The following is a 14,259-nucleotide window of genomic DNA, read 5'->3' as shown; positions in this document are numbered from 1 at the left end:
CGTATATATAACGGTATCTGTACTGTATCAATAGCTTTTTATTTTTTACATGTACAGTATCGAGTACTTTATACATGTTCTTACTCAGATTCACAGTAGCCTGAAATCATTTGCACAATGTTACTTTCAAACGATTCCATAAGAAACCAGGGTATAGACAATGTCGAAGCCAATTCTTTAATTAATACTCTCGTTCTAGCATCATATCCTGCAGTCAGTGTGAGGTAAAAATTATGGAATAGAAAATTAACGTAGGAAATACATTTTACTGATAATTTTATTTGCGTTCTTTATTGAAGACCATAGGCTAGCTTAAACGAATTTAGTGAGGAAAGGTAACGTCATATCAAGTACTGTATCAAGAACTGTAAAAATCATAAAGACAAAAAACTAGTCGGTTAAGTTACTGAACCTACCTAAGTGTAATCCCAGCGTGACTAAATCCTAGTACGGTCACAAGAATTGAATAAGAAGTCAAATCGTTGTAATAAACTTACTAATGACTTTATTTGGAAGATTGATATGGATACGAAATTTTAAAGTTTATAATTCATTTGAATATATAGAATGGTTTCGTTACAAAATGCAAAAGTGTCAAGATACGTTTAAACATAGAACTAGCCCTCTTTCTAGTTACTTAGGTTTAAAAATGAGTGTGTTTGATGACTTTTTACCTGAGGTAGAAGAATTAATTTTTCTGTCGGCTTGATATCTTCACGTAGGAGAGTTAGTAATGTTTCCTCTGCTTCCTCAGTAGTATCCTCTTGTAATGCCATCACCATAGCATCATGGACTAGTCAATATGAGAGCGGATCAATAAAGCAGGCATCATGACTAGGTATCGATGTTTACAAACGCAATTTTAGAGGTGTTACCTTACCTGGCTTTGTCAATTTTAGGTGATCACTTAACTGATCGATAATGCTTTTGGACCATTCTCTGTAAGAAAAGTATACGTGTCTAGTTAGGAAAGGGTTCAAGTTGTAAACTGATGAATTATATCATCAGTCAATTGATACTGGAGTTTGTACGTTGGTAGAAGGAAGATTCATTTCTATATAGGCAGAAAAGTTTCATGCAAAAGGGGAAAATGGCATGATATGCCTAACGTACGACGAGTACAGTATATCGTAGGGTGCACGTATTATTTGGTTGTTTGATTTGATTTATCGTGTTCTATTTGTATTCTTCACGATAAAGATTAAGTTAGCATTCCAAATAAGATTACGGTACTAATGGATTCTGATCAAGATATACGCAAATAACATCATGCAACGTTATCTACAGTAGTTAAAGTGAAGTAGTCAGCTGGTTCGATGTATTAATTAAGAGTTTTTGTACATGCTACCGATGATGTCATTATCCTACGTATTATACACCAAGCATTACTAAAATACATTAAGAATCAAACTATCTTGAGAGACTTTTTATCCTTATTTTAGCAGGAGAAGTAATACTGAATTAATGAGCTAGTTTGATGTTGCCTATTCAGGAAAATATGATATTTCATGTCAATATTTCTTGTATAAATGTTATTTCTTGGTAAAATTTTGATACCAATTTTGTCAAGTTCAAAACGTAAACAATCAATGCATGACTTTTAAAAACAGATTAGTAGCCTAATAGCCTGCAAAATAAATCTGGCTTACAATTCATCCGGGTATAATCGCTTTATTATTGTTACACAGAGGTTAGTGTAAGCATAACTGATAGAAGGTGAAAGTAATGGTTGTGCAACTTGTCGTAATTCATTCTCCGGGTTAGTAGCCATATTGCATAGTGATTTAGGTCTTTAAATTATTTTGAAAGAAAGGCCCTGGTTGAAAGTTGGATGACGTACTGTACTGTACACCGTCAGTACGGTACAGTACAGTACAGTACTGTACAGTGTACAGTGTACAATACAGGATCGTACCGCTTTGAGTACTGTACACTGTACACTGTAGCCTTTGATACTAAACGATACGGTCCTACAGTTCCTTTAAAAAGACTCTCACATCCGGTACTGTAATTAACGTGCTCTTTCTGTTCTTTTCGGTGACGTGGACACTAGACGTTACACCTGTCGAGTGTCGATAGTTCAGCTCGGAACTACTACTGGACTGGACATTGGACATTCATTTACAGCGTTTCTGACTGCACGATGTCAGTATGTTCCACACAGTTCGGAACTACTACTGGACTGGATCTTGGGACATTCATTTACAGCCGTTATGACTGTCGGTTGTCAGTATGTTCCACACAACGATGAGTGAATGACTTCCACGCAAGATAACACATGATAAAGCCATTGAATAGTCAGTCAAGAGTCAAGTAGTCCAGAGTGTGACTTACTGACGAGTGACTGCTGTACCTGGAGTGTAGCACTGAATCAGTGTAGGGGAACGTCGAACGTCACTTCACTAAATTACGCCCCCATACAGTCGTACAGTATTCGTCCAAGTACGACGTACAATAATAGACTTCAGTCAGTATTCGACTCAGTTACACTCAGTATACCGTGTACTGTGTAGTCAACCATGACTCAATCAACTCACTCGCCTGTGTCACTTCCCTATGATGACCGGCTGGTTGAGAGCAAGTTCAATACAAAGCTTAAAGAGTCAACCTTCCTTTCACCTGAATCATTATTACCAGTCAAACTCAACCATAGCAGTGAACGCTTGTAGCCGATAACCAGATGACTGAAAAAATGAATGGTCCAACTGGGAGCTCAGACTTGAAAATTGCCGACTAAAATAGACTCCAATTTCTTCTCTCTCTTTCTGTGAATTTCATTGAAAAAAACTCTAAACAAGACGTCAAAGTATGCTATTGCTATAGAATAATTGTTTGGTTGCATCAGACTGGTTAGCTTAGGTAAAATACGAGCGCTTGTATCAAGAAGAAGCAATAATTTCATCATACTTTACTGCAATCCACAGTCGTGGACGTACGTCTTCAAATACGAAAACCAAGATGACGAGTTTCAGTAGTGAAGATTTCTTAGCATTGCAAAGAAATGAGCTGGAAGTATTGAAATCGATCTACCAACATGACCTGGAAGAACTTAGTCAGGTAAACTAATTTTGCTACAAAGTGATTTTAAAAAATCCAATCATGCTGTTGTATTTGCCGGTTAAAGTAGAATAGTTGTATGGCAATTCAGCGATTGATTGGATAGGAGACTAAATACTGTATCGTCGACTGTGACTATACTGCCACTGCTGTACTCTACTAACAGTCCATGGGTAAACGATGCACGGTATGCGGCACAGATTCAATTCTAATATTAGCAGTTAGTAGTGGTGTGCAGGACACTCATGCCATCAATATTTCAAACGGAATACATCTTTGCTATAATATGGACCTCAGGCATCTATTGAATAATATGTAAACTGCTAGAATAGCGATACTTTACTCTATTTGTTAATAGGAGCTATATATATATTCAATGCATGAAATACGGCATCTGATAGATGGATTTATTGGAGCTTATTAATTATTGCCGCTAACTAGACTGTACTGTAATTTACAATGTACACGTAATAGAAAAGGCTATGACGGGTTGCAGAAGTTCTAGTTTTGGCTAGTGATAAAATACCAAAAATACCATGCATTTTTAGCCATTCAATCCGAGCCAGATACAATTTTCAATGCAAAAGATTGCCTCCAATGTTGCTAAATCTAATATATTATTTTAAATATATATATATATATATATGTAGTACGGTAAATTAATTTGATGACATCAATTAATCGATCTTGCAGTTGTCTGATGTTGGTAGTCAGTCAAAGTATGTATCACTTTTATGCATACGCGTATCTTGTAATATTCCAATACACTATAAAATTGGTCAATCACTTTGGCTGTATAGCATCAATGCAAATAAGGTTTATTAAATTAAAAGAATTTAAGCAATGAGTCATTATTTATATGTAAGGAACTTATCGTCATTATCTAGTTATTTACTATTCAAACATTGATCAATGCTTAACTATTAGATTATGTTGAAACACGATACATGAAATACTGTACTTTACTGTAGAAAATCGCAAATTAAGGTTTATGGCTAAATCTTTCTTAGCATTCATTGACTGATTTTAATTTACATAAGGATTTTGCTACATTTTAATCAGTATTACAAAGCTATGCTGTAGTATTTACTCACTTTAGGCTATTCTAAGAAATCAATAACTAAGGATTTTAAACAATGTAACCTACTAAATCGTTAGCTACTCGTCGTAAATTGATATGAAATGACAGCCATGCTGAAATCTGCATCCTGTATTATAGTTATTAGTACCATAATTAATGTACCTTTGCTTAAAAGTTTCATTGTGTTTACAAATGAATTCGTAAAATAATATTTACGAGTATAACTTGATGTACAGTATTTAGTCTTATGTAGTAAAACCATTAAAATTATAATAGTGTACAAATACACAATTCTTGCTATACTGAGCGAATTTTGTTATTTAATAAATTACAACTCAGCAATATAGATATTTTCCTAAGTAACAAAGACCCCTAGACTATACTGTAGGTAGATAGTTAGATTGTATTTGTTGCTAATATATAGAGAATAGAGATGCATCACCTGTAGCACTACTCAGGCTGGCATGTTGTGCTATTTTATTCGAATGACCATAGTAGTTACGTTATATCTCATGGACGCAATAAGTGTGGTAATTTTTCGTTTCTATTTGATACACGCACATTCTTATAACAATCAACTGGATAAAGTCCGGGGAATACACCATCAATATCAGGCTAAAACTGGAGCCGACTCAGAGTACGAGTCAAGATGGAGAAGTTCATGCGCATGCAGATCTGCTTGTGAAATGCTCGGAAAAGTACCCTAACGAGTAAGGCGAAAGTGAAAATTTCGAGAAAGGATTATTCCTATGCGAGTACAATAACTAAGAATTTCAATATTCGTTATTCAGAGTACCTGAAATTGATATAGAAAACGCTAAAGGACTATCTGACTCGCAGATGGAAGAGTTAAAGGAGCAGCTAAATAATTTAGCTAAAGAACGAATTGGATATGAGGTTTTGTATGAACTGGCAGAATTTGTTAGGGGATACCTACACAAGTACAATCGACCACAGTTATCATTCTACGCTTTAATGGTTAAACAGCAGGAGGATGAAAAGAAAAAGAAAAACTTAGAAGAGTTCCAGGTTCGTATCGCTTGCAATGCAATCAAAGTTTTTACATAAGCTCTTTAACGCTGATATACGGTATAGTTCACGTCTTCTGGTAAGTGAATTGATATGTCAAATTTCCTCATTACTCTAGGTACAGTAGTTACCATACTATGTAGCCACTGCTACGCGTGTTAGCTATGTACGATTAATTATCATCTGTTTAACTACTTTCGATATTTCCTTCAATATGTTAGTTTCAATTACTGCAATGTAGTTAATATGCATCGTCCAATAGTTCATATCCTATAGTTCGATTATAGCTGTTATGCTTTTCTTAGATCTATTTGGCCAACTTACTCTTCTTTATTGATGAATGGTTACTCATGTTTATGTCTGTGCCATTTTGGAACAATTAATATGTCGGTTTATATTAAAGTTTACAATTTATTATCATTTATGGAATCGTATCGAAAAGTTTGCTAGTCAAAGTTCTGTTCACAATTACTTTTATTTCAAGGAATATTGTTCAAAAGATGTGAAAAGATTTGTTAGAATGCGCGAACTTTATAATTTTCAATTAATTATTACAAAAGATTTACGCATATTAATATACTTGTAATAAGTATTTGTCAATGTAACTGATTACAGGAGAGTGACGAAATCATTCAAACGAGAATAGATGGTGATAAAGAAGAAATCAGACGACGTGGTAAGACTACCTAAATTAAGACGCTTTTGAAGAATTTACAGTAGCAACTTATAATCTCACTGTAAATATGATTCCAGATCTTATGGGATCTTTGATCAAATACAACACCTACAGTAATTTTACGGCTTATATCTTCAGATTCTTGTTACTACAAACAACTTACCAGTGTTTTAATATACCTTCAGCTATGTCAGTTACAATAAAGGCAAAAGTGAATTATGAAGGAACCACAGCGGTTGATATCGCATTTCCTGGATCAAATCTAGGTAACAAAATTAAATTTAAAGTAATGGGAGAAGAAAGAAATATTCAAATTGGCAAACTAACGGGTTAGTTCAATTTTGTTAATGATTGTATAGTAGTCAGGAAAATAACTTTTATTGCTTTAAATCAGTATTCATGTTTAACTGAATCTTGATAGGTAAAACTGACTTCGGATACTATAAGTTCGCTGGTATTGATTGCAATACGGGTGACATTATATCTTTACTAGCCTGGCAATTAAAGCCTATCAAAAGTGATAATAATTCGCTACTTAGACAGGTCAGCAAGTCTATTTATTTGTTCAGTAAAGGTGTTTCGTAAAAATCTTAAGGAAATGTTAATGTTATTCCATTAAGTTAAACGTAGGCAGTATGATTTGCTTTATAGCAAACATTGTTTCGTGCGTTACTTTATTTGATATAAAATATTCATATTTGGTATTGTTGATATTGTATTGCTTTTTATTCATTTGAAAACAGATTATAGAGTTAGAGCAGGAGGTAAACTCAAGATTGCCTCCAAGTCATCCAAATATTATCGGCTTTTTAGGTGTAAATCATGTAATCTCAAACGACTATATTCAAATTCAGGTATTCATGTATTGGATTGAACCCTAATAAGACAGGATTTATCAAAACTGTTATAGTCATTTTACACTGATTTTGTATTAATTACATAGGTACTATCTGAGCATATACCTATCAGTAGTCTAGCCGATAGGATAGGTAATAACCGTGGTCTAGATTTAGAAGAGTTGCGGTATTATACGAGACAAATAATGGAGGCATTACAATTTTTACATAATAAAAAGATCTATCACGGATATTTAACAGTAAGCTAGAACTAAAATGCGGGTTCAGCGATGCATATTTTGTATACTGTGAAAATTAAAAAAAATAATATACGTTTAAGTACATTGTAAATAAGGTTGCACTTTTATGATAACATGTTTACAAGTCGCGATAAAATTGTAATATAAGTGCTTGTAATTCCTACGTTTATTTTCACGCTTGATTTGTAGGCATCCTGTGTGCATGTAGATTCTGCAGGCGAAATCAAATTATCTAATTATGAATTAAGTGAAAGGTTCAATTTTATAACTTTCTGATAATATAAGCAGTAGTCTAACATTATCAAACTATTGTTAATCAGTTTAATAGCGTTATCTTTCTGTACTTGATGAATTCTGTTCTTTTAAATAGATTTCACTCGCTATCTGAAGATTTTGCGGGTGCTACAGGCAGTGTATACTCTGTTTCTGACGATATCTTCCGTTTAGTAAGTTCATTAGGGCATTAAACTATTGCGATATTGTACATGCATATTTTTTAATGTTTTATTTGATATTAATTATGGGTTTATCGACTCTTTCATTACCAGGGCGTTTTGTTGTTATCACTTTATAAGGGACAACAAGTGCGTGCAACAAGTCGAAGTTCCGTCAATATTCCTTACCATTTGCCGAAGGATTTTGCTGACTTCTTAGCGAAGTAGGAGATCCCTACAGATCACTAGTTGTCTCTAATATATTGAATTGAGCTGATTTTATTCCGTATCATGAATCCTTAAATGTAAATTGAACAGGTTTTAAAATTAGTAACATTAATTTCAGGTGCTTTAAGGCTGATAATCGAGATACAATCAAAGCTTTATTGTATCACCAATTTGTTGTCTCAGACTATAAATCGCTGACATGGAGTGCTTATCCGTCACTAGAAAGCAAAGGTATGTATGCATATTTACTTATACAGTCAACAGAGGACTTTATAGGAATGAACGTATTACATCAACCTTTAGTACCACCTTATATTTCCTTGCTGACAATATGATAACATGTACGATTAATCTAATATATCTAGGTCTTACAGATGATAATATCAGCACGTCTAAGACGACCCTTTCTACAAATTCTGCTGGTTCACGGTTGCATGACGAATTCTCAACTATAGAACTTCTTGGAAAAGGCGGTTTTGGTGATGTTATGAAGGTTACATTAATAAGAATTTAGTTGAGCTATTTTACAACCATGTGATATTTATGAAGTTCAAATGTTTAAATATCAAATAGGTTCAGAAGAAACTCGATGGTTGCTACTATGCAATTAAAAAGATAAAGCTAGATGCCAATTTTGCTAAAAAGATATTACAAGAGGTTTTAGTAATATCTCGTATGCATCATGAAAATGTTGTAAGGTAAAAGTGAATTAAGTAGTAAGAAGTAGTCGATTGATTGATTGATATTTAAGCATTTGTTGATTTAAATTGTTGTTGACATGATATGCATATAATTTTATTCAGGTTATCATTTAATGACAAATTCCGATATAATATTTAATTTATATTCAATAACCTTCATACTCTTTTTTTATCCATTAATTATTTGTTAGATATTATAATTCTTGGATCGAAACAGAAACTAAAGAAGAAAAAGAATCTAATAGCAGTAATGAGGACAGTACGGAAGACCTTGAAGATGTTATTAATGTACCTGGGAGGTAACTATCTTACAGAACTTTAGTAACAATATTGGAATACATCAGAACACCCTGAATATGGATGCAATTTCTTTTAATAAAGAATTCAACTAATAACTAAGCCGGAAGTTAGTTCTAGCATGGACTTCATAGAGTTTGTAAGAGATGATGAGGACGATGCAGAATGTGAAGATGATGATTCCGATGAGTTCATTGTAGATAAGGTAAATGTGTTACCTAGCTGTATAAATTTTCATGTACGAAAGAAAGAAGCCAAACGTTTGCTCGATCGTACATTATAGGTTGATGCATGCCTCGATGCTACGTCAGATACCGTGAATTTGATACAGTATTTATACATACAGGTACTACATGTTTTTCGTAATCTTTAGTTAATTTTAATTCGTAATGAGAATTTCGTACATACACACAAAATTTTGAATTATTTACTAAATTAGATCATGTATAAGGTAACAATAATTTCCGCCTTCATATTTAATATTAGATGGAGTACTGTGAAAAGAACAACTTGCGAACAGTAATTGATGAAGGCATTTACAAGAATGAGGAGAAACTTTGGCAATATTTTGGTGAGATTGTACAGGGTTTAGCCTATATTCATGAACAGGTAAATTCCTTTTATTAGGTTGAATATGAAACTAGTTAAGATTGTATTAAACGTTAAAATCTATGAACTTATAACTTATTATGCTCATTAGGGTATCCTGCATCGTGACTTGAAACCTGGTAATGTTTTTATAGACTCAAAAGATCAAGTCAAAATTGGTGATTTTGGACTTGCTCTTGAACATCCGATGTTTAGCCGGGTAAATACGTTACATATGATGTTATTTTAAACTATGAATTCCCTAGTTTACATTACTTATTGAGTTGAAATTTTATCTATAACTGTCGCAGTCTAACTCTGTAGGCAATAACTTAAAAAGTATGGAAGATGGAAGTTTCTCTGCTTATGGTAAATAGTAACTTAAATGCTGCTAATATGTCCTATAATTTTCTCAAGGACTACTTAAAAAACTACCGTATTTTTTTGGAATCCATAAATTTTATAAGTCTTGCTGAAATGACGTGATTAAAAGTTGTTCATGTTAGATTTATTGGCTATCTTTTAAAAGATGCGGTTGACAACCCTTTTATATTTACTTACATTTTTAGATCATAATTCTGGTGCTGTTGGAACAACTTTGTATAGAGCTCCTGAAATCACTCAGTCTAGTGTGTTAAAATTCAGATACGATGAAGTTAGTACAAGATTCCAAAATAGTTGTAGTTGTATAAATATTTAACGACTAATAGTGCGGTAAATAATTTTTAGAAAGTTGATATGTACAGTTTGGGTATCATTTTTTTTGAAATGTGCCACCCACAATTTGATACCGGAATGGAAAGATATTCGGTCATAATGAAAGTGCGACAGGTACGCTACCGAGATCTGACTTGTTTACTTTATTATTTTCTGTACATAGAGATTAATCCACCACAAACTTGATTTGAATATGAAAAGTTATTTCTCTGCTTAATTAAACATTTACATGTTTACGAGCATCTCTTAGATCCTTAAATTTGTTTTATGTTTTCAGTCCGATATTATCCTACCAGAAACATTTCAAGATTCCATAGCAGCATTTGAAACGAAAGTTAGTAGTGATTTTCCTTGTATTTTTTTGTTGCTATATTGTTTTAAAGGATTAGGTGTCTTAGCTAATGGTTTTAGTCCTATCACAACTTTTCTGCTTCAAATATTAGTATAGCAAAATTTATACATAAATGCCGATGAAGTGACTAATGTATGTGTTAGTTGTACTAATACTGATCATTCTAATAGGTAAAATTAATCAGAATGTTACTTAATCATGATCCTAAGAAAAGGCCGACGGCTCGAGATTTGTTCACGAGTCGTCTTATACCGTCTGAAGTTGATGACCAACAATGTGAATTGGTAATTAACTCTGATGATTGAAAATCAATTGATAACGTAAATTGTACATTTTTATTCGTAACTCTTCTCACTTGTATATTGAATTGTAAAATAAATATTTAATAGAGCATTCCCTGGTATATTAATGATGATAATTGCTTGTAAAATTCTATTTTAAATTTTTAGGTTATACAGCAAATTGTTTCCAACAGGAGCACAACTACTTATCGTAATTTGATAGAACAACTTTTTCGGCCTATCGGAACTCCAGGAGATGTACCTGCTGATTATGCTTACAACTTGAAGACTCAGTTTCAACAGCAGGATAACATCAAATTCACCAACATTTGCAATGCTATTGAAGAGGTTTGATATTCGTTATACGTACGCTATTAAATTCCGTACGCAAACTAGCTTGGATAAATCGTTGAAACTTGCCTAAGCTTTGATTTGCTAGTATGGAATTAACATTCGTTAATTTATTTCAAAAGATTTTTCGTGAGCATGGAGCTATTAACGTCAATGTACCATTGTTAATGCCTTGGACAAGAGGATATGATCACAATGATACAACCGTAACTTTAATTGATGAATCTGGAACTCTGGTAATGCTACCTAGGCGATTAGAGGTAAGCTTATAATTCTTTTTAACTAATGGACATCGTATGCCTGGAGCGATTTGGTGGCCATGTTCATATTAGTTTACTTAATTCTGCAATCTGGAATTATTGTGTAATCTTTGCAGGAGAATTTTGCGCGCTTTGTTGCTCATAATCGAATATATGAACTTAAACGATATTATATTGGTAAAGCTTATTCTAAATCAAGATATGGTGGCTCGATTCCCGATGAAAGAAATGCTTGCACCTTTGATATAGTCTCAACAACTAAAAAGAAGTACGTTCGCAGGCTATTTTAAATTAACAGCGGATGCTAGTTAAACTACTATAATGTTGACCAAGTCAATCTGATATATGTATTACTGGACGATCAAAGAGCTCATAGGACTGATGTTCTTTGGCGTAACAGAGTTTAATTTAGCATAATCAATGACTGTTTATATCCTGTAGTGCCTTAACTATCGCGGAAGTAATTTGTGTTGCGTCGGAAGTTTTGAAGTTATTCCCTTTGCTACAGGTACTAATATTTCTCCCTTACGTCAGTTTCTTTCTAAATACTTAAAAATGAGCCTTACGAAATAACTCGCTGTCATACGCAATCAATTTAGGAATTCTATAGAAAAAATTGAATGATCTGCAACAATTTTTATTTACTATATTTTTTTTCGTGACGCTTCTAATTTCTTGACAGGCTCAAGATTATTCAATTCATTTAAATCATACGACGCTTCTGCGTAATATTTTGAGCCACTGTGGGATAGAGACTCGCCTTCATAGCCAAGTTATTAAAATCTTTAGTAGTACAAAGAAACAAACAATTGATAGCAAATTTATGAAAAAACAGCTGCATGGTCTCGGTCTGTCTGACGAAACGGTAAATTAATGTTAACTATATCTTGGTTTTGTGATTGTCTGATAATGCTGATTTATTTGAATTTCACTGAATTGGCCTTGGTTATGTTTCCTAATAGATATTTAAGACAATCGACATTATGAATTTGAGCCTTCCGCCGGAGCCATTCGTCGTGGCGCTGAAGAGATTTTACAATGAACGAATATCTGAAGAAGATTCAAATGCTTTAAATAACTTATGTGAAATATATTCATTGGCTCAATTATTAAATGTTGATCAGGTCGGAAAAGTGTTTACGCCAATTTATCTGTGTTAGCAGTAGTTTATTTAACATTTTCGTTGTTGTAAATCTTCTAGATACTTATCTCTTTTAGATTTACTCACGGAGCAAACAGTCGATTTTCTGGACCATTTTTTAATATAACATATAGTGATTCTAGTAGAAGCAAACGATTATTCGATATTATTGCGAGTGGTGGTAGTTATGAAAAATTTGTAAGTCATGTTGACAGTTTTGTTTTTGCTTCAATGATTATAATTATTGTTTTTGGTGTCACATTTGGATGATTTTTAACGCCATTGTTTTGCATGATCTCTTCACAGATCGACAAATTTAGCCGGCGTGAAGATAGCATTAATTATTACGGAGTTACATTTTCGATTGATAAGATGTTAGCGTGGCGTCACCAAATGACTGGAAACTCACTCTGTGATATCTTAATATTTCCTTATCGCGAAGGCGTTCTAGATAATGACATTATAGAATTAGCAGGTGCACTTTGGGATGCTGGTTTTAGAGTTAAGCTTCAGTACGATTTTTATGAGGTATAAGTTCAACTACTATTTATTAGCGATACATCATTTTTGCTATTGGTGTTGTTTTTTAAAGCTAACTCGTAATTTTTGTTGGTATGTAAAGAGCGATTACGCTGAAAAGCCAGATATGGCTAGTGTCACTTCTGACTTAGATAAGACAGCTTTAGCCTATTGCTTAAAAATGGGTATTTCATTCCTGGTTTTATTGCAAAGGCCAGGACACGTTAACGTTTATAAAGTTAGCAACGAATTATCGCCGAAGACAAAGAAGATATCAGATTTATATACGTTCTTTATGGAAAAAATTGACATATTCAGGTTGCCATATCAATTCTTAACTGAGTTTTTAATTTATATTCCAGATTATAAAAGTAGCAATATTTTCATTTAAACTTATATCTCTATAGAAATAAAAATGCGCTAAATTGTAAAATGGATTCTGCGATTCAAAAGCAGCTTAATCCTAGTCAAGACTATTCCTATGTCAACGTAACTTTTATTACCTTGGAAAAGGTACTTGGCACTGCTAGAAAGAAGTATGAAGCTCAGGTGGGCCTTTTTTCAGAATCTTATACTAATCTTACACTAATTACGTAGTACTTTTATTTTGGTAGCACATGTTATAACCGTACGTTGTAATTATTGTATTCGCATTCACCGTACAGATAAAAGCTCGAATTGCAAAGGCTGTAACGAAATATGGTCGCAAAGCCGCTATCGAAATTATAGCAACTGATTTATGTAGTGATTATCTACCTGACATTGCCGAAGTAGATGTAAGATGTACCACATACTTATTTGAATGTAGTAGAAGCCGTGATTTGTACTACTACGTATATAATATCTAATTTTGGTTTCCTTCTATAGATAATGGCAGACGACTCAACATACAAATCTATTCTCCGTTCTATATGTGAAAAACACCAGCAGGCGCGCAAAGAAATCCAAAACATCTGCGATGAAATTCGAAAAATTAAGTTTCCTAAAAGCGTACCAGTTTATTTATATAATTTTTGGGATAATAAATATGAAGTACTGATTCAAACATGATCCTTATAACAGTAAAGATACTATCGTTAAGAGATATTAAAAAAAATTTCTGTCTTCCATATGCAGTAAGTAATATTATAATTATTAGTAACTGGTAATGAAGAAAAATAAGTCATACGGATTTAGAGTAAAATAGAATACTGTTGTATTCCCGATACATATTCATTATCTTAATAAAGGCGATAAAATGATACATTATGATGCAATTGTATTTCATAATTTTAGAATCATTGTTCAGGTATACATTTGCGGACTTCTTTTATACCCATTGGATCGCATCCTGGCCAAATTGTGTGAATCCTATACATTTAAATTATCATCTTTATGTATGGTCATATTGTTCTAATATGAAATTGATATGTAAATTATATATAGATTATTCTACCAGAATTTTTTATTCA

General features: G+C 33.0%; 2 protein-coding genes across 2 annotated transcripts; one reads left to right on the top strand and one right to left on the bottom strand.

Moving 5' to 3' along the window:
• Positions 1-80: 80 nt before the first annotated feature.
• On the bottom strand, positions 81-1,771 carry TRIADDRAFT_51840 (uncharacterized protein; the record flags this gene model as incomplete). Its single annotated transcript, XM_002107849.1, has 5 exons — positions 81-208; positions 417-444; positions 675-793; positions 881-939; positions 1,650-1,771. The coding sequence occupies 5 exons, from the start codon at positions 1,769-1,771 to the stop codon at positions 81-83; spliced, it is 456 nt and encodes a 151-aa protein (XP_002107885.1).
• Positions 1,772-3,034: 1,263 nt separating this feature from the next.
• Positions 3,035-13,858, top strand: TRIADDRAFT_51839 (uncharacterized protein; the record flags this gene model as incomplete). The annotated part of the gene is made up of 34 exons (XM_002108633.1): positions 3,035-3,057; positions 4,930-5,167; positions 5,783-5,843; positions 6,110-6,172; positions 6,265-6,386; positions 6,587-6,697; positions 6,787-6,939; positions 7,129-7,193; positions 7,310-7,385; positions 7,488-7,597; positions 7,720-7,832; positions 7,967-8,094; positions 8,175-8,299; positions 8,494-8,601; positions 8,684-8,804; positions 9,086-9,208; positions 9,300-9,407; positions 9,499-9,556; positions 9,757-9,842; positions 9,917-10,018; positions 10,182-10,238; positions 10,427-10,540; positions 10,706-10,885; positions 11,011-11,148; positions 11,265-11,416; positions 11,590-11,656; positions 11,831-12,013; positions 12,111-12,272; positions 12,350-12,487; positions 12,596-12,817; positions 12,912-13,126; positions 13,216-13,357; positions 13,474-13,584; positions 13,676-13,858. 34 exons carry the CDS (start codon positions 3,035-3,037, stop codon positions 13,856-13,858), a joined length of 4,158 nt encoding a protein of 1,385 aa, XP_002108669.1.
• Positions 13,859-14,259: the final 401 nt, after the last annotated feature.

The sequence above is a fragment of the Trichoplax adhaerens genome, genomic scaffold (assembly GCF_000150275.1).
Source record: "Trichoplax adhaerens TRIADscaffold_1 genomic scaffold, whole genome shotgun sequence".
In the NCBI taxonomy this organism is placed as follows: Eukaryota; Metazoa; Placozoa; class Uniplacotomia; order Trichoplacea; family Trichoplacidae; genus Trichoplax; species Trichoplax adhaerens.
This window is presented reverse-complemented; position numbering and strand designations above follow the sequence as displayed.